The 27,127-nt window shown below is 31.9% G+C and overlaps 4 protein-coding genes across 4 annotated transcripts; 2 read left to right on the plus strand and 2 right to left on the minus strand.

Annotated features, from left to right (window-relative positions):
• Positions 1-1,125: 1,125 nt before the first annotated feature.
• On the minus strand, positions 1,126-7,852 carry LOC119833766 (protein CREBRF homolog). Its single transcript, XM_038357938.1, has 6 exons — positions 6,574-7,852; positions 4,834-5,020; positions 4,098-4,302; positions 3,256-3,506; positions 2,452-2,568; positions 1,126-2,118 (listed from the first exon to the last, which is right to left on the minus strand). Exons 1-6 carry the CDS (start codon positions 7,294-7,296, stop codon positions 2,024-2,026), a joined length of 1,578 nt encoding a protein of 525 aa, XP_038213866.1. The 5' UTR covers positions 7,297-7,852; the 3' UTR covers positions 1,126-2,023.
• Positions 7,853-7,938: 86 nt separating this feature from the next.
• Positions 7,939-13,013, plus strand: LOC119833980 (peroxisomal N(1)-acetyl-spermine/spermidine oxidase). Its single transcript, XM_038358244.1, has 3 exons — positions 7,939-9,586; positions 10,200-10,320; positions 10,860-13,013. The coding sequence occupies exons 1-3, from the start codon at positions 8,250-8,252 to the stop codon at positions 11,046-11,048; spliced, it is 1,647 nt and encodes a 548-aa protein (XP_038214172.1). The 5' UTR covers positions 7,939-8,249; the 3' UTR covers positions 11,049-13,013.
• A 434-nt stretch (positions 13,014-13,447) lies between these two features.
• Positions 13,448-16,007, minus strand: LOC119833854 (8-oxo-dGDP phosphatase NUDT18). The gene has a single exon (XM_038358057.1). The coding sequence runs from the start codon at positions 15,738-15,740 to the stop codon at positions 14,739-14,741; it is 1,002 nt and encodes a 333-aa protein (XP_038213985.1). The 5' UTR covers positions 15,741-16,007; the 3' UTR covers positions 13,448-14,738.
• A 550-nt stretch (positions 16,008-16,557) lies between these two features.
• Positions 16,558-22,076, plus strand: LOC119834090 (protein TAPT1 homolog). Its single transcript, XM_038358374.1, has 10 exons — positions 16,558-16,912; positions 16,987-17,251; positions 17,441-17,754; positions 18,119-18,216; positions 18,761-18,999; positions 19,327-19,515; positions 19,924-20,073; positions 20,594-20,696; positions 21,324-21,458; positions 21,900-22,076. Exons 1-10 carry the CDS (start codon positions 16,795-16,797, stop codon positions 22,074-22,076), a joined length of 1,788 nt encoding a protein of 595 aa, XP_038214302.1. The 5' UTR covers positions 16,558-16,794.
• The last annotated feature ends 5,051 nt before the right edge of the window (positions 22,077-27,127 follow it).

A 27,127-nucleotide genomic window follows, 5' to 3' on the forward strand; every position in this document is an offset into this window, starting at 1 on the left:
TATACGAGACTAATATACTCTACTTTACAAATAATGAAATATAATTTTAAAATTTATCGTTATATACGACAAAATATATGTACCCTCTGTTACTTTTATAATAAAAAACACGCAACGCATACAGACAAATCATCAAATTTAAAACTAACGTGGATGAAAATTTTTTATCATAAAATATATTAATTATTTAAAACGTCGATTTTATGCATGTTATTAACATCTTTTCGGCTTTACTGAAATGTGCAAGAAATATTATGTTTTTGATGATGCAAAGTTCAAAATTGAATGGTCAATATAAAAAAAATGTAGCTTTTTGAAATAAATAATATTAAGAAAAAGTTAATGTAATAAGAAGAAAGGAGGGAGATATTATTGGATTATATCTTTTTTTTAACTTATGGTCCTATAATTTTTTAGAACTCACATATCGAATAAGCATATAATGGCAAGTTATATAAGAAATCATACAATAATTTGATCACAGTTAATATCTACCATAATGTATACTCAAAAATAATCTTACAATATATTTTTTAAACCTATGTGGTATTTTTTGCTGATAGTCCTAGCGATACTTTTCATGTGACAATTTACACATTAAAACAGATTTCTTTGCGTTATCAAAATGTAAATAAGAGTATTAAATAAATATATGAATAATTTTACATTCATTGCTTTAACATATTATGTGCCTATATAATGTATACTTTTGTACTATTTGATACATACAGTTTTCCTGTCATACAGGGTTTTTATAAGTGATATGAAAATATAATATTATTTATAGTATTTATTTTATTGTAAAATTCTGTTTTAATTTTATAATATTCATCAATATTTATAATATTTTCAAATATATGTATAATTATTAAAATCAAGATATCAGATAGTTTCTTAATTGGCACCACCATATAGAAAAATAAACATGGGTCACACTGAAAATCATGCATCCACTGGGACTGATGTAATAATTTACTTCAAAATCTGTATTATATATGCTAGCTGTGTTCTATTTTTAAAATGCTGTATTTAAAAAAAAAATGTATGATTATGTTAAATTCGAAATTTAAATATTTATCTACGGCCTGTAGCACAAGACATTCAGTGTAATCCATATATTAACTTCATGCAATTCTAAAAATCTACCTTATATCTATATTTATTATGTTAAAAAAGTCGTGTCAGTTGCACCACTTATAACCTGAGAACGGCTAAAATTTAACTTTTTGGATTTATCTTCTTTATTTTTAATAAGTTAGAACATTTGAAAGTTTTAAAAATTTAAAAAGAGGACTACAGTAGAGCTGGTGAATTAAGTAAGATTAAGAGAATAAAAACATTACTATAAATATAATTTAAACATCTTTCTCAGTTTTGATACCTATAGGTAGTTAATATAACAAGAAACAGCGATAAATATAAAATGATGTTTGATATTATAATACAGATGCACAGAACAACAAAAATTACAAAACTATTTTTTGAATTTGCTTCAAATACTCAAATGCTCCTTAAATTTATTATGTAATAATCATAACAGAAGTTGTGACAGCTCCATGAAAAATTAAGTGTAGTCGAGTATTTAGAGGTTGTATTTCAAACTATCCACTATAACTTCAATTAATATGATTATATTAATTAGATTCAAAAGCAGATTGTTAGATTCTGTCTACCCATTGGTATGTAACGTAAAAAAAACAATAAAGTTAAATAGAATACTCTATAAAACCATAACCAAAACTAACTAACGATTAATTAAAACCACTATTTGGTTGCAACGATCAATACTTGCTACTTATATACTTATAAATACCTAATGTATGGCAAAAGATAAAAATGATGAGTAACCATTACCTTAGTTGCCTTGTGAAGCTCTAATGACTAAAACATATTGAATTAGTTCATACAAAAATAAACATTGTCTTGGACAATTAAGCTTTCATATGACATAATCTTCTTCTAAATAACTTTGGAGGTACATAAAACAGCCTTTCGTTTTGCATTCTTGTACAATGTTTGCGAGTTATATTTCATTCAGTCCGCCATTATTCTGGCCGGCCTTAACGTTTTCCAATATCGTATTGACGAATTCTGATGTTTTGCCAGCTATTTTCACCTCTGTAAAAACAAATGGTTTAGTGAACAGAGTAGAAAGAAAAAAAAATAAAATGACTAAATTTCGAATGATTTATTTGTGTTCATTAAAGTTGAAAATGAAAGTTGTGTTATGTCAAGAGGGGAACTAGCAAGTAAATTAATTAGACCTCCTTTACGAGACCCTTTTATAAATCTTCAAAAAGTTTATCTTCTAGAACCATCTCTTGGCTACAATACATAATATAACCAAGAAGATGGTGACATTAACGCACTTATCTTTTACTTAAATAATTATTTATTTTTGATAATCATTACATTTGATATTGTTTAAGTGGATTTGTGTACACAATTTACCTGTAGCCGTGCTAACAATATTATTTAGATGTGACGTCCATTCAACATTGTTGTCAGGGTTTGTCACTCGATTGCCTATTATTTGCTTCATTTGATGTATACCATTTATGAGACGCTCTGAAACAATAGCGAATGATAAATAATTGCTTTCAAATTATAATAATTATATAGTTATGAAAATAAAGTAAAATTATATGTAATATGTTACACGAGATTACTGTATTATATAACGAAATATAAGCTCAGATCAAGATTTAAATTTGTAGTAAAAATATAAAAAACCTAAGTATTTTCATTTAATACACATAATGTTTTAGAGGCTAGAAATTGTAAGAGAACAAATCCAATAGTTTTTGAATTTTATAATGGCTACCTAGTTAGATTACCTAACTATTCCGTAATCTAATTAGAATCTCAGACAAGTATTTTCTGAAAAAATAGCCAGATAAAATTTTATATGACACAATACAAGAAAGGAATGGTAGTGATAAACCAATATTTTTCCAATATTGTCATAAACAAAAAAACTATTTGATAGAAAAAAAAACAATTATTGACACAGTAAACCCATTTCTATACATAACTGTAGAAAAGCGGTTTTTATTCAAAATTCTATATTGAATAAAAACCAAAAATATATCCTTAGTATTAAATATTTAAATTTATAGTATGAAGTATGTGTCACGCTGTTTGTCCGGGACGGAATATTTCAAATCGGATCAGAAGTTCCTGAGATTAGCGCGTTCAATCGAACAAACAAACTCTTCAGCTCTATGAGGTTAGTACAGATTCACAAACACTCACTGTGCTCCTGTTGCAAGCCGTACAGTTTTAATTTATTCGCTTCATGCTGAGCCTTCTTCTTTAACCGACATGCACGAGAGGCGAGTTTGTTTTTCTCTTTCCTCGTTTTCGGTCTCACGTTGAACGGCAGCTCGCTGACGGGTATCATGTCGTTTATTATTTTGCCCAAATTATCCAACTCCAACCCGATGAGATACAGCTTCCTCGGATTTGGCGTGAGATCGTTGCCATCGCCTTTCCTTGCTTTACCACTGAAAGAAATAAATTAATCTTTGTTAGACACAATATGCTACATAGGACAATTTAAATTATATATGCAGTGTTAAAGAAGGAGACTTTTACGGACTTTAAATGTGATCCATTATGTGAATTTTTAGTATATATTACCATATTTCCAAAAATGTTATCAAAGTGTTTCAGTTGATACTTTCGTAATTTAATGAAACGCGTAGGTAATATGAGAAATCGCGTTTGCATCCGTTATACATACTTATTAATTATTTAATCGCACAATATAAGTGTAAAAATGAAAAAAAAAAAAACATGAATCTAGGTTCTTTTCAATTGTCAAAGTTTTGCGGTGATCAACATTGTATTACGTCCAAGCGTATTTTTTGCATATAACCCATTTCATAGAGCTGTGTCCAGTGGGCTGTGACTCATACATTTTCAATGTTTTGACCAAAACAAATGTCGTCAGACAGAAAAACCAGCATAATATTATTTTGTATTCCATAGAGAATATACTTTAACGCAATTTTGGGGCAGTTCAGATAGCAAACAGTTTCAAAACCAATCTAAAGTTATTTTTATAAGAAATGACCTTGGTCTCACAGACATACCTGTGTTTTATGCCTTTGACATTACAATTCGGACTGAAAACTGGATCGGTAACGGAATTCAACACGTGAGGATCCTCAGATTTCTTCTTCAATACCAGCCTTTGACCTTTGGGCCCCTTGGCTTGTACATTATACTGCCAGAAATATCTCTCTTTTTTAGCGTTGTGTCTCGCTTCCTTTTTCTCGGGACTTTCGTCGTTTGATTCTTAAAGAAATATAAAAATAAACTAACTTTCTTATCAAATAAAATTAATTAGTCTAGTAAAAGATTAATTAGTCATAATGAAATTCATGAATCTTGTTTCCATGTACATATGTTTGTAATGAAAAAAATTAGCAAATTATAAAGAAAGTTGCACATTGCACAATTCACTCTTTAATATATGAGATATTTAAAACTTTCAGTTTTGGTGAATTAAAGAATTAAAAGCCACTAATCTGTATTTTTAAGTTTTGGTTATGTACTAATGTCGTGAGAACTAAATAAAGATGATTTTTATTTTTATTATTATTATTTTTTAACCAACACTGGAGTTTTGACATTAGTATCGACATCATCATTAGTAGTACTAGCTGTACAACCCAGCTTCGCTTGTGGAAGATGTATAGCCTATGTCATTCAAGTAAACTGTAGCTTTCTACTGATGAAATAATAATTAAAAAAATATTATGTGTGGAAACGTTAGAAACATACAAAAAAAAACCTTAATAATATTAATATAGATAAAACACGCACCATCAGAAGATAGATCTTCATATCGGTCGCTATCCTCGTCTGATTCGACATCCCTGTCATCCTCATCCTGTGAGAAGTCGCCCGTTCCAGGGCTTAAGAGTCCACCAGAAAGCGAGGAAACTGATCCCGCTTCAGCAAGAGAACTCGTAGACAGTAAGTGTTTACGAGGCTCACGACGCTGCCATATCTACGAAACATTTAACAATGTTCAATTAATTATGTGGGAGTCGAGCCCACTTCGGCACGAATTGGGCCAGCTCGCACTGGGGAAGTACCACACTCCCACAGAAGACCAGCGTGAAAAAAGTACGCTACTACTATGCTGCTGTATTTCGTGGGGTGAGTAAGGAAGCCAGAGGCCCAATTGCTTTTCCTACTCCGTCCTTCCTACCATTAGGCGAAGCTCAGCTACCCTCTATGACATAAAAAAAAATCAAGGTTCTTTTACTGTTAATAAATCAAAAAGTCTTTAATTGTTAGTCTCTACCACAGCAACATCTCATTTCCATGGGTGTTTCCTTTGAAGCAGGTGAAAATTTATTGAATATTTAAGACTTGAAAATACACACACTATAATCTATATAATATATAAAATTCTTGTGTCACAATGTTTGTTACCATACTCCTCGAAACGACTAGACAGATTCTCATGAAATTTTGTGTGCATATCGGGTAGGTGTGAGAATCGGCCAACATCTATTTTTCATACCCCTAAATGATAAAAGTAAGGCACAACAGCGTTTGCCGGGTCAGCTAGTAATATATAATAATCAATTTCAGAGTAAAAAGAAGTTGTTTTCGATAAAGATTTATAAAAATTAAATAGGAGTTTCTAAATAGTTTTTTGGCTACTGCTACTTCAAGAAAATCCAAAAAGCAGAAATGCTTGTAGTCCGCGCAAGCTGACCCACAGGTGGAAAGCTAGTTATCAAAAAATTATTGCAAATGTGTTATTCTAATTTTGAACATTATGTTATTATTTATGTGAGATATTTCTTTAGAAAGAAAAAAAGCTATAAATGAAATGCTGTAAGAAGAACGATTCTTAAAAATGAATATGAATAATTATCATACATCATGTACAATGACATACAAGGAAAATGTACAATATTTATGATTAAAGTCATTTGTTGGAAATAGTTTTTAATAGTTTACTACATTCTAGTTAATAGCTTTTTGAAGTAAACATTAATAACAATGTGATAATAATATACATTGATAGGAACATACTGTATGTTATACATAAAAATACATGTAAATTTCAGGTGTATATATAAAAAATAATCTCAATCAAAGTTAAGGAACACTAATATAAACACACACATTATTTGAATATATTATTATCATTTATATAATGCAGTGTGAAGTTTTATTATATCTTGAATAAAGATAAGGCCACATATTTTAAATTTATTGTTTTGAGTATTAATATTTAAAAAGGTAAAACAAAATAATACATATAGCTGTCTTTAAAACACTTTTTCTTACATACTGATTTATCATAATAAGGGGACTTAAATATTTATAATAACTCTTAAAACAATACACATATAATGCAAAACTGACTTAAAAAAAAAAAAACAGGTGGATCTCATATTTTTTTGTTACCTGAGAACTATCAGAGGTGAATAAATTTTCATGATTCTTTTTTTTTAAAGCTGGTGCCCTTTGTGTGGTTCCATTTAAATATGGTGAAGCAATAAATATTTGAATGTTTTAAATAATAATTATTAAATTTACCTGTTCCATAGTTAAATGTGTTGGAGCTGATGATGACAATTGTGCTGGTTGTGTCTTAGCACTAGTTGGAAAGGGTGGTAGCACTGACGATGCAGGAACAGATTGTCCAAGAGCTATCTCCCCACTATAACCATCCATCCGCAGTAACAGCTCCGGTAATTGGTTCATTGGCTGTGCGAAGCTGGACGAAGCAGAACTATGTTGGCTCGATGGGGAGAACGCAAGCTGAGCTCGACTGTATGGGCTACAGGGACTCTCGGAAGCTAGTGGGGCAGTCTGTAATGCATTTGCAACCCGTTTGGAACCACTCATTGCACCTCCAATTTGTATACAATATTCACTCTCCTCTGGCATTAACAAATCAGCAAAGTCCAAATCATCCAACGACGTATCTGGGTTCGCGTTTAACTCCGCCAATGTTGGCCCCAATATCAAATCAGCTTTGTCAACTTGAAAAATATCATCATCTTCCATTTTAAACGGCTCGATTTTAGAATTCTCCGCATCGAAAGACAGCTTGTTATAAGTGGGAACACTGTGGAAGGATCCTACTTGAGTATCTGGTAAACAAAGGTCAAAATCAGAGTTCAAATCACTAAAATCAGTACGCCTTTGTGGTATGGGTACAGAAGCGGACATCGTGCCCAATTCAAAGGGCGATTCCTGTTTAATATCAAAACTGGACTCTAAAAGAAAGTCATGAGTGTAAATAGAATCCGACATTGCACGTGTTTATATAGGTTGACCTTGAAGTAGAATCGTCTCGTTGATACACAGGCGCACGCTTACGTCTTTATCGATTTTAATTCACTGAGGCCCACGTGTCGTTTACAATGTTTATTTATTTTGATTGTATATAACAAATATATTATATGTCACCATTGCACACTGTTATGAAATGATTTATCTGGGTCAATTTCATCTTTCAATTACATAATGGAAAACACTACACTAAATAAATTCCACTTAATTATTCACAATGACTTTTGATATTGCAGCTATTTAGAGCAATATAGATTGTTGATACACAGAAGACTAAAAAACGTTTAAACTCAATAACAAGTTTCATAGAATACACTCCAGTTGATATTAAAACACTGTTCAAAATATTTCCTGATAAAATTTTTACAATAACAAAAACACTTGCACGAGATTAGACTAGTCGAGAAGTAAACAAAGATTTCACGATAATATTATTCAGCATATTCAAAGGTCATTAGAAAGCAATAGGTATAGGAAATGACAAGTGACAAAAAGAGATAAAAGATTTGCCAATCTTGTCGCTGCTAAAATCAGGAAAACGAAATAGGGGGGACGGGAGGGTATCGGTCAGTCAGGATGTGTGCGTAGGGAGGCGACAAATATATCGATTACCTAGGTGTATTACCATTTTGTTATTTGTTTCTTATGGATAATGCTAATTAAAATTTTTTATAGTATTTGCATTCAGTGTATACGAAATCTCGTGATTACTACTTTTCTAATAAAATTATTATCTGTATATAACTATAATAAATTTGTACGGCTGTATTCAGATTTACCAGTGCCGAGGAAGCCATGATGTAATGTTAAAATATAGTGTTTGACAGTGACAGTTGTACAATCAAATTTTAACAGCTGAGCGTCAAATATAAAAGCTCAGTTGTAAATTTTCTCAGTAAAATATAATATTTAGTATGGGCGACGACGAAATTAATTCTAGTAAAAAATGTGAAAAAAACAAATATAATGTTATTATAATTGGCGGCGGTGTGGCAGGTCTAGCCGCTGCTAATCACCTTAACAATAATGGGATGCAGGACTTTATCATAATAGAAGCAAGAAAACGTATCGGTGGTCGTATTATTGCAATACCAATGAAACATCATCGTGTAGAACTAGGAGCGAACTGGATTCACGGCGTTTTAGGTAATCCCATATACGAGTTGGCAACAGCAAATGGACTTGTAAATATAATCAACGTACCAAAACCACATAAGGTTATAGCAGCAACAGAGGATGGGAAGCAAGTACCTTTCGGCGTCTTACATGAAATTCATGAGGCTTATGTGTGTTTTTTAAGGCGGTGCGAAGAGTATTTTTTGTGTCAGTATCTACCACCGCCCGATATTCACAGTGTGGGTGAACATATAAACCTTGAAGCAGCGATATATCTTGAGCGATTACCGTCGTCGGAGGAAAAAAAATTGCGCCGCCTAATCTTCGATTGTCTTTTAAAACGTGAAACATGTATATCTGGATGTAATTCAATGGATGAAATTGATCTCTTAGAGCTTGGTAGTTACACAGAGTTACAAGGTGGTAATATTCTGATACCTTCAGGGTACAGTCGTATTTTAGAACCGTTGACCAAGAATATTTCGCCAGATAAAATAATGTCAAATCATCCAGTGTCTAAAATAATTTGGAATACTAATGGAAATTCTGATGATTTTGGTGATGAATCGGAAGATTCAGATCAGACGGTTATAGAGGATATCTCTAAAACATCAGCCCCTGATCAAACTGGTCAACTCAATAGGCCTAGTGTAGAATCAGAAGACAAGCCCAAGAAAAGGACACACTTAGTTGAGGTACACTGTGACAATGGGGAAAGTTATTATGCTAATCATGTTATATGTACAATTCCTTTGGGTGTACTCAAGGATAGTGCCAGCACTCTTTTCGAACCGTCATTACCTCAATACAAAATGGAGTCAATAGAAAGGTTGTTGTTTAGTGCTGTTGATAAAATTTATTTAGAATATGAAAGACCATTTCTTAATCCTGACATAACAGAGATCATGTTGCTTTGGGATAATGCCTCGTCCACAGAAAGTATGGCAGATTCATGGTATAAAAAAATATACTCATTTACGAAAGTAACAGAAACCCTTTTATTAGGCTGGGTATCAGGCAAAGAGGCTGAGTACATGGAAACATTATCAATGGAGGAGGTTGGAGTTACATGTACTAAGATATTGAGGAAGTTTTTAAATGACCCATTTGTTCCGGAGCCTATACTGTGTGTTTGGTAAGAAATATAAATTTTTTTAAATAGATTATCCACCAGATTGTCGACTTCATAGCAAGATATCTGGCTTCATCAAGCTAGCTCCCAAAGCTCTCAGCAATCCTTCATAGATTAGGTGAAGGGGTTGGTACCTTGTAGTTCTGCAGATATATCCATATATTATAATTAATATTATATCATTATTAACAAACCCACAAGATAGAAAAAGTGATAAGTCCATTCAGCATAGTACAATGCTTAACATATTATCAATCTACACATATTAATCATAATTATCAACATATTTGGAAATTATGTTGAAGTATTTTATTTTTTCTTAGAGAACAATAACATTTTATCAGTTGTTCCATTTCTACATCATATTAATAATATCCATGAGTTTATCTTGCAATCTATGATATAAATATTTATTTACCTATAAACCTTTTATATATATATTTATGTACAAAATTATTATTGAAACTGAAAAAAAAATAAACACTGGTATTTAAATAAGTACTGAAGTATTTAAAGAAATAATTATAACACATAACAGCAATATTACATATAATTTTTTTATCTGTAAATGAGATATACTATCAGTAGTATTAATAAAAATGTCTTGTCATTTCAGTACTAGTTGGAAAAAACAACCTTACACACGTGGCGCATACACAGCTATAGGAGTTGGTGCAAGTCAGAGTGATGTAGAAAGCTTAGCCCAACCACTATTTAGGAATGTACGTGATAAAAAGGTAGTACCTCGATATCTTATCAAATTGTTAATCGGGCCATATTTATCTTAGTTATAATAGTAATTTCATTTTGAAGTTTTATCACATTTTATTGTGATTTCGGGATGTTTATCAAATTAAAATTACTTTGCTGAAGTTCAATGCACCTTTATAAATACTTCATGTCTGATAGTTATTATAAGAAAACTGTTTAAATAGCAAATTTCTAATAAATAATTAAACATATTTTTCCATGACTATTAAAGGAGGAGAATAAATCTTTGGTGTTATTAATAACTTTGTTAAAAACCCACAGTCTAGTTTGGAGTATAAGTATGCCTTTAAGATCACATTTAAAGGTGTTTCTTTGGTGATGCGGATTGCATGGTTCGGATATTGATGGGGTTTCTTTTAAAAGTTAGAGTAATTCAAGAGGAAAGTTTATATGTATAATATCATCTATTAAACTACTCCGAATTTGAAGCGCAAAAAGCGCGGGCATAAGCTATTATAATATAATATATATAGTTTTATTTAAACATTATTTCTTAAATTTTCAGCCAGTATTACTCTTCGCTGGAGAGCATACACACAGTAGCTTTTATTCAACAGTGCATGGGGCATATTTATCGGGTCAAATTGCAGCTCGGAGAATACTGACTCCGGATATAGCACCAGAAAATGAACTCGAATGTCCCGGATCAGCTGATCTCAATGCATGGATTCAAGGTGTACAGATAGAAGGGTAAAGTTACCGTTATCTATGGAAACAGTTCTTTTTTTTTCATGACAATGGCAGCAGGCCTGTTATAATGTTTTTATAGACTCTGTAGGATGTGATAGTAATTAATATTTATTTAGGTTTATTGAGCCTTATGGCAGCATATAAGACATTGATGAAATTTTCATACAATAGCTTATAGTTTATGTGTTTATAATTTTGTACTAGTTTAACTAAATTTTCTAATGAGTTGAATACAATATTCTAATGTGCTAGTAATTGAAAAATGCTATGAACATACTTTATTTATATATTTTGTTATTTTTTTAAGTGTATGGGTATAACTATTTATAACATACAACATTGCTCCTTTGTTTCGATTGAAATGTTTAAATTTGTTAGTTTTGCATAATTTTTATTTATTTGATAGCAAACTCACATAATATATATAATGCAATAGTCATAAATGCTACAATTAAGATTAATCCAGCTTCTATTTGTATATTTATGTCCAGTTCTGTTTCAGAAGTTATGAATGGATATCATTTCGTAAGTTCATGACTAGAATTATTTCTATATTTTATTTAAAATTATCTCAAGTCGTAATAGCTTAAACTCGAGCTTCAACTACATGTTTTCTGGTTAATTTATAAATTAGGCATTTATGTAATAGATAAGATGTAGGTTTTTCATTGATGAGAAATTAATTCGGGCTCCACCCAAAACGTTTATTAGAGTCGTGACGGTTTAATTAAAGACTCTGTCTAGTTGCAATAAGGCTTATATTTCAATAGACAAACGTTCGCTTTAGCTCTCTAATTTATCTTGCTTCTGAATTAAACGCCTTTCACCTTCAAGACCTCATGTATAGCTTTTAAATCGTTCTATAAAACATTTAAATATCCGTTTAAGGTAACTTTTTTCAACATGAGAAATTTAAAAATAAATTTTGTCCGTTTTGATGTTTGAAATTTATGTATTTATATGCGTTATATTAATATGCGTTGAATATTTTGCAAAAAAAGCAAGCAAGAGAGTGCTAACAATTATCACAGAACGTCGGTTGAAACTTAAAATGTCTTCCATATTAAACCTATATAACGTGAAGAGCAACGTTGAAAAACTTTTCAAAAATTCGAGAAGATTGCTTGCTTCATTAACACAATATTTGTGACGTTATTCCACATTCATAATATTATGTTATAAAAATCTCTGCCTAAAATATAATTGACTAATATTTATTATGAATTTCATTCTATACAAAACATTTTATGAACTCGTGTTCAATGTGTTCATTATAATAGGGATACAAAACATAGGATATTCCCTATGGCGTGGAACCAATCATAGAAATAACTAGTTTTACGTGGTTTTCATTAATAGATCACGCCTTGTAGAGTTGACACTTTTTTTTTCAAATTTGTCACGGGGTTTAGATATTCATATTTCAATCCAATTTTGTCTGCTGATAAGCACATTCTTTTACTTAACGAATGTAGAAATGTTTAACTTTATAATTTTCATGAATTACCTACTTTTTTAGAGTAAAAAATATTAAATTCTCTTTCGAATGTATGAGTTTGCGATGAAATATGAATAGATTCACATAGCACAAAATCGATTTCTTACGATAGTTGGATATGCTTATGTTATTAATAATTAATTATTTGTACAACCAATTATGGACTACACAATGTGTATTATATGTACCAAAGCTAATTTTTTTACTTAATGATTTTTTATTTATATTATTGCACTAAAAACAATAATCCAAATCTTATGCAAACACTTTTGTTTTTGAAAAATGATATTCCAAAATGATATTCCATCTGGAATGCACAGTGTAATTGTGAATCGCATTCAGCGATGTTAATAGTGATACATATTAGCTACATACATTTACACATAAATATTAGGAATTATGTTATGAAATTTATTTCAAATGACCTGCTGTTCAATTTTCTAGTCAGGTGCAGGTTTTGTAATGCTTAAATAAAATCATTTAAAGAAACAACTTTATTTTATTATATACTAGCCCTGTAAAATATTAAAATGAGCTGTCTATATATGGTATTTATGTGTATTTTATGGTATTTAGTATTTATCTATGTTGCAATCGTTAAAAATAATAAACTTTTGAAATATATAACCGTAAATTATGATCTTAGGGGAAATTACACTATCATTTGTCTTGGATCATTGATCTATGAGATATGATTTTCATTTAATTATATTGTCAATAAAAATGGAACAAACACATGACCACTTATATGATCCAAGTTAAATGATAGTGTAATATCCTCCTTAAGCCGAATAGCTGGATAGGTACTTCAATTAAATTGGTAAGTATACATTTTCGATACAACGAACATACAATCCGCCCTTTCTGTGGATCGAACATAAGGCTATTAAAATAAAAAACAGGAGTTAGAAAAATATTTTATTTAGGATTTAACATATTAATATAATATATGTAACTCAAACATAATAATATGCAGTAAAATGCATAATAGCACCTTCAAATAAAAAATAAAAAATCAATAATCTGAATATTGAAATTATTGTATGTATGTACCCAATGATGTATGTACATAAGACTCATTTTACCCTTTGTCTGTACTTTAACTAGCTGCCTTTTGCTAGAGAAAAAGGAATCAATACAATAGTTTGTATTAGTTATTGGGTACAGTATTATTAGATGTTACAAAATTTAGACTCAGTGGAATGTTAATTTAATACTGATTTGTTTTTATTGAATATATACCTAGGATTAATTATTAATTAACGCTTCAATAAATTGTATAATACAAAATTAATTAAAAAAGAGTACAGTTTATTAGGCGGCGGCTTAATTAAGAAGTGATGTGCCTGCCCAATAAATAAATCGCCAATAAGTACATTAAAGAAATATCATAGCTTAAAATCATCACTAATAGTATAAATGAGAAACTTTATTTGTTTGTCTTTCTTTTATGTTGAGGGGGAGGATTTCATGATATAATTTTTATGTCTTGAAATAGGTGGCTAGAGTGACAAAGGCTAATTTACTGTGATGAAATATCTAATTAAAACCTGGGAATTACCTTTGAATATGCAGGTGTAGACGCAGGCGGAAAGCTAGTTTTAAAATAATATTCCATTAATAAAAAAAGCATTATTCATAGTATCAAACAGTTTTTTTTTGCTTCAACAATCAGTCTTGCTATTTATTTTGATTCATATGTAAAACTTTTTCTTTTACCTAGCTTGCAAAATAATATTATTTAAACTGATAAAAGTGAATCATTTTGTTGGCAAGCTAAAATTTGGTTAGTAGGTTAGAATTTTTTATATATTGTCCCCATTGTCCTTCACCAGTTTTCTCTACAATATGTTAATTGTCTTGTTAAACTTCTTACACAATTATATGATTATTTAATTAATATTAACAGAATTTTGCAGACATACATTTAAATTAAAAAATGTCAAATAGAAACTCGTTTACATGTAGCTAACATAGTATCAGATCCAATAAAATAATAAATAATTAATATAAATAATGCAAATGTAAAATAAATAAATCATGCCATTTTGTAATCAATTTTCTTCTTTTCAACTGTTATAGTAATTCTTTTAAATCGAAAATTTTAAAGTTTCCTTCTAATATAACAGAGAGCCAACAACAAATGAGTATTTGAAATTCATATTACACCAAAAATTATATGTCATCATTATCATTTTAACGTACAACATGTAATTCAATTGTAGAATTTTTTTTAGACACAACAGGTAAGAGATTCCTTTCAACTTCTTGTGATAGCTCATGCCAAGCACATTTTCCAATTAAAGGCACTTCTTCGAGTGGAGGTCTGAATACTACTAGTAATGAAAGACAACAGCCATGAGCCGAAGGATCAGCTTCAACATTAAAGAGACCCAATGGCCTGTGTTGTGCAACGTCAGCGCCAAACATTTCAACCATAAACCTCCTCAATGTAGAATGAACACTTTTAGCTGGATTGATTTCACATGTAGGAAAATGTAGAGCACTTTTCTCACTTAATAAAACATGCAATTTGTTTGTACTTCTTTTTTTAATGAGGACTATAAGTCTTAATAGATCTTTTGTGTGCGGAGTTGGTACTGGTAGAATATTTCTATGCCAGGTTTCACCAGGACGGCTCTGTTTGTACATTTTAGCTCTCTCAATTAAATGCAATATGTCATTGGCTCGCAAAGTTATTTCATCCAAATTTGAAATCCATTTTGCCTGTAAAGATTCTTTATCAGCTTTCGCCGGAGTTTTGAGTTCACCCCCAGTCACTTTTCCGGTTAAAACAAATCTGTACCAAGTTCCGCCCGCGGTTTCTACGACTAGTAAGGTTTCTGGTTTGCAGTACAATCCAGTTTCTTCAAGTACCTCTCTAGCTGCGGCTTGAACAATTGTTTCGTCTTTCTCCATACGACCCGCAGGAAGATACCATTTACCAGCGCAACTTTCTTTGGCCTCTTGCATCATTAAAATCTCATTGTTTTCATTTAATATTACACATGCTACAACATAAGTAACATTACTGCCAAGTATGGGTTTAAAATTTGACGGAGTCGTTGGTGTTATACCTTGAGATTCAGCAACAGAGTTCTGGTCGGCTATAGTAAAGTCGCAAAAATCATTTTCATCTCCATCGAGGCCTAATCCATCAAGTAATTTGTTAATATTCAAGTCCACTTGGCGCGACATAGTTACCCACTTTTAAGTCTACTTACTTTAACATTCACAATATCTACCGATAATAATTTAAAATACTTTTAGATTTGAGCAAATTTCAATGCTACATTCGAGTAAATTATAAATAATTATTAATTTGTACTATCGTTAACACTTTAACTTTGTAGCTACATGATTGAACTCGATCAAAAAACCGGAATGCGATTACGGTATGCGTAGCGGACTGCGGAAATAATAAATTCACAACTTTACTCACAGATAACTAGGTATATATTCAAGAATGCGGATTGTGCAATGTCAAATGCAGTGTTGCCAACCTCGACTATATATACTATATATCCTCATCTCCAAATCCCCCTCTTTCCCTCTAACACTACCACAATATCACCCTAGACTATTTAATATACTACCACCTATAACTGAGAAGGAACAGAGGAATCTCTTATAGTGACTAATAAATAGAATGTATTACAATATTTACATTTTATATGTACTTATATAAATCACAAAAGTCGTAAGTTGTACATTGATAGGAAAAAATATGTAAAGAAACATTTAATATTCATAAATTACGAAGTCATTCCTAAAAAACTTTTGTATATACCAAAAAAGCGGCAAATTAACAATAAGCTTAAACGACAATTAGCTTGGCAATACCCGGTCGCGATGTTGACCCAGTATCGGACTGTCAAGTTTTGTTAAAACTGAATATCATAGGTGCCCTTTTTATCCTTTAATCCCAGTCACATACTTGAATGCAAACATTTCGCGCAATGTATGAATCTTTGCATTAATGTATCGAGCGGGCCCGGATCGAGTCACAGAGGCATAAATGTTTCTTTCAGTCTCTAGCTACTTACGACAGTTCAAATTGCAGTTTAATAGGTACTCTGTGGAACTGACATATTATCATGAAATGTTTGTCTTCTGTCAGATTTTTGTCTGTTGTCGGTCAAAGTATTTTTGATTTTATTTGGGTGTAAGTTGTTTATTAGTTGTGCGTTTAATACTCTTGCGATTCCTATAGCAATGTTTTTGAATTGATGACGAAGTAAACCTGTCTAACATGACATTAAAAAATGAAGATTTACAAGAACACACCAAAAGGTTACGTTTTAAGAATGTTAACCAAACTAACTCTGGAGAGTTTACGGATAGGGTGGTTAAAGAGATAAAAAGCAAAGGTACTATCATTAGAAAATGTCAAATACTGTGTTTTTTATATTATTCGTAATGCCTCATGATTAATTTTTTTCAGATGGTGAAAAAAATGCTTCCCTGTTTACATTTTTGCATGTAGAACTAACTAGAGGCTATTTATTGGAGCACGATGAAGAAAGATTTTCAGCGAGACGAGAAAAGGTGTATTCTTTTATTAAAATACCACAAGAATTGGAGAAATTTATGGCATATGGATTTTTTCAATGTGCGGACTCCCTACTTTTCATTTATACATTTCTTCCTTTAAGATTTATAATGGCGTTCTGGTCCTTTTTTGAAAGATTATTTAGAAGGTGTTTTGGGTGAGTTTGACAATAAAAAGTAGTTTGTTTAATTAAAAAATTTACATAGTAATATTGTAAACAAGATGTTTTATAGATAATATAATTTGTTTGTTGATTAACAAGTTCACACCCATACTGTTGGAATCAATCACGATACTTAGATTAAAAAAAGTAGAGAATAAACACTATTAAATTTTCTTTTTTCAGGTTCTGCTCAAACTCTCAAAGAAGCATACTGAAACCCGCTGAGACATGTGATGTACTTAAAGGATTCATTCTCTTAATATGTAGTATATTAATGTGTTATATTGATACAAATATGATGTATCATCTAGTGAAAAGCCAGAGTGTTATGAAGTTATATATATTCTATAATATGTTAGAGGTTGGTGACAGGTTGTTTTCAGCGTTTGGACAAGATACAATAGATGCCTTGTTCTGGACAGCTACAGAACCAAGAGATAGGAAAAGAGAGCATTTGGGTGTGATACCACACTTGATTTTTGCTATGATATATGTCTGTATCCTTTTTAAATATCTGATACATAGATTCAACAAATCATTGGCATCATTATGATGTTGTAAAAGAGTATTAAAATTATTTTTGTGTAGCTATGTATATGTGTCTGGAAATAGATCTGATACATTATATATATTTACAACTTATAAATGTATACAATTTTTAACAGTTTATGATATGAATATAAATTTAGTTTTACAGATTTATAGTTCTTTATGGTTTAGCATTTAGACGATGTCAACTTATTTTCCTTAGATTCCTACTGAAATTTTTATACATTATTGTTCAGGATCCCTGATAAAAGTTACGTTTATTTTTATTTTTTTTTGTTAGTTACCAATATTATTTCCTAATCATCAAATCAGTTCTCCACAGCCTATTAGTGTTATTTCAAGCTACAACACTCAATGTGGCATTCAATTCTAACAACAAGAGTCTACTCATCATTATGATGTCCAATAATGTAAGTTGAGTCATTTGTGTTACATCATTTGATTAGTGCTTTGCTAACATAATACTAATGAACAATGGTTACTGTGATCTTCATCTTTTGTATGTTGATTATAATTTAGGTCATTTTTCTTCCTGCCTCAATATTTTTCTATTGTTGAATAATACGAAAATTAATTTCGATCAATAGATCTTTTTACATAGAAAAATATTATCAAAGGAGCCATACCACAAAATGTACCCGTATTCAAAAGCAATTAATCGAATTGTTTTCGGTTATTCTGGTTCATAACCAACGGCATTACCAAGTATCATAGAAATCAAATTAGTGCTTTTACACATTTTGATTTTATAAATGCATATTTTTGCACACTCAGACACATTATAAATAGAGCTTGTATTAAATTGCATTGATAACTTTAAAAAAATTATCATATTCTCTATTTAACTTTCCCCAATGGCCTGTGCCGGGCTATAAATATTTGATTGTTTTTTTTTATGTTAGTGCTTAGTAGAAGAAACCATAAAAATATAAAAAATCATGATTATTTTAACAGTTCGTAGAGTTGAAAGGCAGTGTATTCAAAAAGTTTGACAAGAACAACCTCTTCCAAGTGTCATGCAGCGATGTAAGAGAGAGGTTGCATCTGGCCGTACTACTGTTTATAGTTGTGCTACAGACTATGAAGGAATATGTCTGGAAAGAGGAGCGGTTCTGGATCTTAGCACCTGATTGTGTGCTGGTTTTGACTTTTGAGGTTATAATAGATTGGGTTAAGCATGCCTTTATTACTCGGTAAGTAAAACATATCAATAGTTTATTAACATGCATTAATTATTGCCCTTGCCATTTTGCTCTGAGAGACAGAGAAATCACATTGAATTACCTCAATGTTTGGAGTCAGACGAAAAATAGAAACTACTATTATATTAAATTATTACCTTTTTAGCATTGAAAATGCTTTTTATAGATAAGAAATTTTGAAAGAATAGAAATAGAAGTCCAGGCGTTGCTACAGTATGGCAAAATGACGCGGCTTCGAATCCCGCCTTGTGATCAAATTTTTTTTCAAAAATTTTTCATTTACTTATATAATAAGTTGAACACAATTTGGCCGCTCAGCTTCAACGAGATCCCGTACGGCGTGTACCGCGAGTACACGCTGAGCCTCGCGTACGACGTGGCGCAGACGCGGCAGGAGTACGCGTTCAGCGACCACTCGGACCTCGTGGCGCGACGCATGGGCTTCATCCCGCTGCCGCTGGGGGTCGTCATCACCAGGGTGCTGGTGCACGCCGTCAAGGTGGACGGGTGAGGGAACCCCATCCAAATGTGTTGAGCCGTTTTAAAAGTTTAGCATACAGACATAGAGGGTGGAAAGCGAAGAAAGCTTTGTTCTATACTATGTTGTGATTTTAACCCCCCCGCTCTCTTTTTGCGGGAGGCAATTTTGTGTAGGTTTTGAATTATTTTTAGGTGTGTAAATCATGTAATGATTTAATCTGATAATTTTCATACTGCCAAATAAATTCATTGAAATAAATAAATTCATACAAACATTTTGTTCTGAAAGCGCGTGCGCATGCGCATGTAATTTATTGAATATATACTTACAAATTTGTGATTGAAGATACATTTTGGGTATTATCTTTGTATTTTTTACTATTTAATGATTGATGTTTATATATTCTCAAATTTAAATTTCAATATAATTTCCAGGTTTGCAGCGATATTTCTAATTTTCCTCGCCTACATATGCCTAATAACGGTGCGTGTGCTGATATCCATAGTGATACTGGGCAAGGCGTGCAACCTCATCACGTTGCACCAGAGCGAGAAAACTGAGAGCCATCAGACTACGCCTAAACGGTTATTATAATTGTTTTTTTATGTCATAGCGGATATGGGTCACCTGATGATAAGCACTACCATCGCCCATGAACACTTAAAGAGGCGAAAGCGGAAGGGTAAGGAAAAGGATATGGGCCTCCGGCCCTCCCACTCATCGAATGAAACACAGCAGCTTGCTACTATTTCACGCCGGTCTTCTGTGGGGGTGTGGTACTTCCACGTTGCGAGCTGGCTCAATTCGTGCTAAAGCGTGCTCGACGCCCACATACATATAAATACACAATATGTTTCGTAAATAAAACTAAGTATGAAAGTTATGCCAGTAACACTACTTATAAATCAAGATTAGCCGAACAGATTAGTCTTTGATTTCTTGCAAGCACAAAAGTAAAAACGTTATTGTCAATTAAAATTTAATACTAATAATAATCCATATGAATATTTATTAATCACATGAATAACAAAGTTGTTCATACAAATCGCACCGACCCGTATCTTATATCCATATTTATATAACTTTTTTTATATATTTTTTCAGAGAGCACAAAGACTTCAAAGAGATCTTTACGCACAAGTCGCCAGAAAGCGAGCCGCCAGATAAGAAACCGCAGTTGAAGTTTATGGTGCCCGGTGATACAGTTGTTAGCTTATTTTAAATTGTTAACTTAATATGAATTTATTTATCTCAATAGATGGCGTGGGGTGTCGCTTAGACATATGAAACCGAAGGAGTAGAAGTAAATTCGTTTGCTGAGGCGGGATCACTTGGTCGAGAGACTTGTTATTGTTACGGTTTGGCAAAACCGCGGGTTCGAATCCCGCCTCGCTATCGAATCTTTTCTATTTATTCAAAATTTCTCATTTATAAAGCATTTCAATGCTATAAAACTAGGAATTAAATGTTACCTTCATATATTAATTCGATAAATATTGAAGGTATAGTCGTACCTTCAATTAATCGGAAGCGAGTTATAATATTATTTTATAGTAGTTCTTAGAAGGCGTTATATCAATGGTGCCTTAGCGCCTATACCTCTGACTTCAACTGAAGCCATTTTTTTTTGTTTATTATTCACGTTAAACGTTATATTGACGAAAAACAGGAACGAAATTATATTGATCCTGACGATGATGATGATGATGATGACGATGATGATGATGATGATGATGATGATGATGATACTGCCGAGGTTGATGATGACGATTATGATTATAATAATATGGTGTCTACAATGGTGGTGATGATGATAATTTATTGTTTATTACAGAAAAGTGAGCCGCGTGTAGACTCAACGGGCGCGGCGGCCATTTTCTCGAACAGTGCCATAGACCTCAACGGCGTGTGCTATCTCAACGACAACCTCGCTGAGATCAAACACGAGCCCGACTATGACAATGAGCTAGTTAGTTTATTTCTCATTTTAGTTATCCTGAAATCTTTATATATAGTATAAATCACGTGTCACGTTGCTTGTCCACGACGGACTCCTAAAACACTCAATCGATTTGAATCAAATTTGCACACCATGTGCACACATTCTTGGTTATTCAAGATGTTATTACATTATTAAAATTCCTTTCCTTTGAAATGTTATTGTTAAGTAATTGTTACGGAAACGTCTTTTAACACACGTGAAGTACCTCTAATCCCGCTATGTAGCTGTTCGCCCATACATATAGGTTATAATATCACTCGATGAAGTTGCAGCTTTCTAACGGCGAAAGTTAAAATTTTTTAAATCGTTCCGGTACTTTCGTGTGAAAATTTTACGTGTTTTCTCATATGATTCGTATAGAAAAGCAATTTTCATTAATTTATTTATCGTTAGCGTGTACGTACGCAGGCGGACGTGACCCGCAGCGCGCCGGACATCAACAAGACGCGGGCGGGGCCGGGCGCGGCGGGGGGCGCGGGGGGCGCCGGGGGCGCTGCGGGCGGCGCGGGGGGCGCGGAGGACGCGCTGCAGCGCCGCGCCGAGTCTGAGCCTAATCTCGCCAAGCCGGACGACGATGTCGCCTAGCTGCCATGCGCCCGCTTTCACTTCGCGCGCTTGCCAGCGTGTAACAAGACCACTATGTAATTCGTCTTCATATTGAGTAATTCAGTCACTATGATGAAGTCGTTATCGGCCTCGCCGGTATTTTCATCATCATCACCACCACCACCACCACCACCACCACCACCATCATCATCATCATCATCACCATCATCATCATCATTTTTAACAATGATCTTAAACATCTTTAAAATTGTCAGAAATACACCACACTAAAATGCACAACGGATCACATGAGAGGCATCGACTATCCTTATATCTCTTCCTTTTATAATTCGGTTGAAAAGTACCATTGAAAGTGTTGCACTTACCAATTACACCTACGAAGTTATAGTTATGTTAATTAATATAATGTTATATGCTCTTGACGCTCAGTACAATTGCAGGGCAAGCTGAAAATCTGGAGGGAGGGGTGAGGGGGCGGGGCCTCGCATACCAGAGATGCGTCAAGTTAAAGTGACCGTAACTTACCTTATTCTGTCGATAACTTAATGATGACCTGTAGACATTTACGGCGATGAAATGTCTTAGCAGCGTTACATGATATAATAACACCCAAGTTGCACACTCAATATAATTTACGCCATATAATGAATGAAACGTTCTAAATTGAACACTCATTTCAAATAGCCTCTAACTTTATTTAGAAATCCTACTATCCTACTATAATATTATAAATGCGAAAGTTTGTAAGGATGTGTGTGTCTGTTGCTCTTTCACGAAAAATCTACTCAACCGATTGCAATGAAATTTGGTATGTAAATAGCTGGACAACTTGAATAACATATAAGCAACATTTTATCCCGATATTCCTACAGGATACGGACTTACGCGGGTGAAACCACGCGGCGCAGCTAGTAATTTATGAGTGCTAGTGACACTTTCGAGCGTTACTTTTGTATGAGACTGTGCATCTTGGGTTTTGTATACCAATGCGGCGTTGTAAGTTTAAGAATTTGGGTCCAATAAATGTGAAGCGGGTATTAAATGTCACTATAGAGATTTTCAGAACGAGTACAGTCGCAGGTGACAGTATCGGACGCTTTCTTTTAATGTTGAGCACAACATTATTTTTATTCGATCCGATAAGTCAGTAAATCATGGGTCAAGTCATTATGAAGGTCACATGACAAATTCCGGATTTTCGGTAACATGACTTGGACTGTTTTACAAAGATCGACCAATAATTATCAAATGAGTCAAGATAATTATGACATACTTTAGAATATGGATCAAAATGTTTGGATGGATCGAGTTACACGGTTTGTTTGCCATAACTATTGTGAAATTGGTTCGACAATAGATTATAAAAAAGCAATATGGGACATTTTGGACGCAAAATTAAAATAAAAATGAAATTGGGTTTCATTGTTATACTATGTACCTATTGGGAAGATTTCATATAAGTTTTATTTGTTTGAATAAAATTTAATTTTAAATCAATTAATTAATATCATAACACGAATATCCGTGAATAAATGAGCGATAAGTCGTAAGCTAACCAACTTGCCCGTACAAAACATTATCAGATATAAATTGAAAAAATAAAAAAGTTATAAAAGAAGTTAGGTTTTTATAGAAAAATACAATAATAGGCAGCTTTTTCATAATTCTAAGCCTACTATAATTTTTGCATGTTGCTTTTATGTTTTACGTATTTTTAACATAAAGAGACAATAGAGAAAGAGTTATTTTTCACAATATAATGTATATTCTGTGGAGTGTTGAACCTCTTTTAGCACCGACTCTCTATAAATAATTGATATATAGTATTATAATGAAATCTATAATATTGAAGATAGATTTTTTTAGAAGAATTTCCCTTTTTTGAGAACTTAATTCAAGTTCCATGAACCATGTCACTATTAATTTTTATAAAAGGTATTATATATTGTAACAATGCATTGTATAATGTTTAATTTATTTACTTAGGCTTATGTTTCTGTTTATAAATATTGAAGCATTGTTCTTGTTATATATTTTATACATTTTATTGTTCCTATTGTTATTTTATCTGTAGACTTGTTAAATTGCAGTTATATTTGTGTGTGTTCAACTAAATATTTACCAGAAAGTAATAAACATTTAATGATTTGATTGGATATAACTTGGTACCTAAAACGCATATCTTAAGCGACTTTCTCAAAAGAGATTCTTTGTTTAACTTGTCTATATGTTAATTTATAAATGTTTGAAAGCTAATATGCACATTATTGCCGTAGATTTAATTTGGATTTATTTCGTAATGAAACCCGAATTTTATTACGAACTGTAACCTAGTCTTAGGTTAATTGGTGCGAGATTCATTTCTGACCATGTAGAAGGAGTAGATATTTTATTGGTTCTGAGAATTTTGTTTTGTTTAAAGTATGACTTTATTTTGGGGTATGTGGTAAATTGGAAACGAATTCAAAGTGCTCTAAGTAATTATAAGAAAGTATTTTACAAAGTTATAGTGTTTTATTGATAGAAAGCCTGAATAAAATAATGGACAAAGACAAATAGATAATATAGATTAATAATAATTACTCTGAAAATTTACTTCGGAAAATTTTTTCAACATCATTTGTCTTTGATGTTCCTGGAACAGATTGCATTAACACGTTCAAAAAAAAAAACTCATTTGTCTTTGAATATAGTGTGGAAATAACACTCATTCGTAAATAATGAAATTAAATATAACGACTGGTTCAGATTCGTAGCGAAACGATGTGAGTTAGAAGAAAATATATTGTTAGTTTTAAGACTGATTAACTTGGGTGCTTAGAATAATTATTTAAATATTAGATTCTAACATGCCAACAATATGTTATATATATAATTTTGGGGTCGTTTTCTTGCGAATAATTTTTATGTATATTCGTGGAAGATTCTTTTTTGGTTATTTGATGATTAAATTCAAGCAGAAGTTTCGGCTTTGTGATAAAATTTTTGATGTTTTTATAATTCTAATATTTCTTGGCCAATACTTGAAAAGTAAGACTCTGATCGAGGCGGACAATTTATGATAATCTTATGATATAATATACAAATAGATGAATTAATAATTACGTTTGGAAGAAGCGGTACAAAAAAATACATTAAACTACATGAACTTTCACTATAAGTGGTTCTATATTATATATGCGAAAAAAAAATAGTTTGCAGGAAAACATCCCCCTTATAATGGATAATGTAGCATTGTTCTACAAAGAAACATGACTAAGGAATTATATTGTTTATATTATCTCAGTAATTTCCATCTTCAGATATTGTAAAATTATCCCTTTTGTTGAGTTTCCATTAAGAGACCGAGCTTTGTGTTTTTTAAGTATTTATTTTATGAAGTAGCTTATGTAAATACAAATATACATATAAGTTTATACGGTGGTCTTTTATTTTTAATGCAATGTTATTTATTACATTATTTATTTTCTAACCAGGGCGAGCGAAGCATCCTAAAATCTAGATTTTTTATGGTTTACTTTACTGAAAAGCTATGTTACTTGCCTATAAGTAATGGATTTATCATACAATTTCTAGATGTCTAGATGTCGTATCAATAATAAAAAATAAAACAGTTTTGCATCGTAGAAAGCTTCGCGAACCCTTCTTACACAACAGTTTTTGCTAGTTAGAAACAAAAACTACATATAATGTGCCTATTTAAAATATAAAAGAAAGTTAACTCAAATATTTATACATTTGTTCCGTTTACGGATAGTTTTTACTAGATGGTGTTTCTTATGATACGGTTTGATAATAATGCACTCTGGTGGTTGGCATTGAATACTCTTGAGAGTTTATGTAAATCATAATTTTATGGAGCGCCATCTATTGGCAAGATTGGAATATAGAACTGATACCAGCACTTTTTTCAATAGATGTCTCTGACTGTACTTGGTTTTAAAGAGTATAATATTTTGTTTGATATCATTGTAAAAATAATGTAATTTACTTATGAAACACAATTTGTGTGCATAAAAAGCAGCATTTTGTTTATCTTTAGAACACAAAAAAGCAAAGGCTCTTTCATCTTTATAATGCGACATTATTGTGTGTAGTGTTAATTTTCATAAATTTATCTGGCGATCTTTTCAACATATTCTGCTAAAAAGACATCGTTGTCTTTGCCAATTAAAAATATTTGTTCTAGTAAATTTAACATACTAATGTATCTTTAGTCGCCAAGTCACAATTTACATCAAAGAATTTCTGGCTTTTGCTAGAAAACTTTTGTTTTTACGACTTTTTTATAGTTCCTAATAAATGTCGCATTTTCTAAGCTAGATATTTTATGTCCAGCTTGCGAGGATTGTTCACGTTTCGTAAATAAAAAGCATATTTCAAGTTTTCAACAATTTGTATTTTTGCACCTTAGGTGATTTTATATTAAATAAAAATTTCTTTTCCTCTTATATACACATTAAATCAAAATTTAGTCAAGTGTATTTACAAATATATTAAATAGAATTTAGTAAAAATTAGAGAAATTTAACAATACCTAAATTGATACTTAAAATTATCTATAATTAAGAACATCAACAACATTTTTTCACTCTGGCGAACGCACAAGATAAGACTATACTGTAATAGTAGGAAATTCGTACACATTCACAATAGTGTGAACACCATAAAGCATTACCGTCACGATGAAATTCGCTGAGGGCTAGAGAGACGAGACATTCATCTAATGAAATAAGTGGTTCGCAGCACCGCAATAGTCCGAAGTTTCAACAATACAAATTCTCTTCACAAACAACACATTTGCACAGACCAACAACCATTGCATATCGTTACATTTTAATTTCCGTGTTTCGATGGCATCTATCAATGTCAGTGCTATAACAAATTTGAACTTTGTGTTAGACTCAATTCTACTACAACCGAACATCGATAACGTTAACGCGATGCAACAATACATAAAATGTCAGAATTTAGTCTTCTCCGTTTCGATAGTCACACATTTAATTTGTTTACACGTTTAAAAATACCTACCTACGCTAGCCTTGTCTATGGAGACTTCGTCTCATCTA

This window comes from Zerene cesonia, chromosome 18 (assembly GCF_012273895.1).
Source record: "Zerene cesonia ecotype Mississippi chromosome 18, Zerene_cesonia_1.1, whole genome shotgun sequence".
Lineage (NCBI taxonomy): Eukaryota > Metazoa > Arthropoda > Insecta > Lepidoptera > Pieridae > Zerene > Zerene cesonia.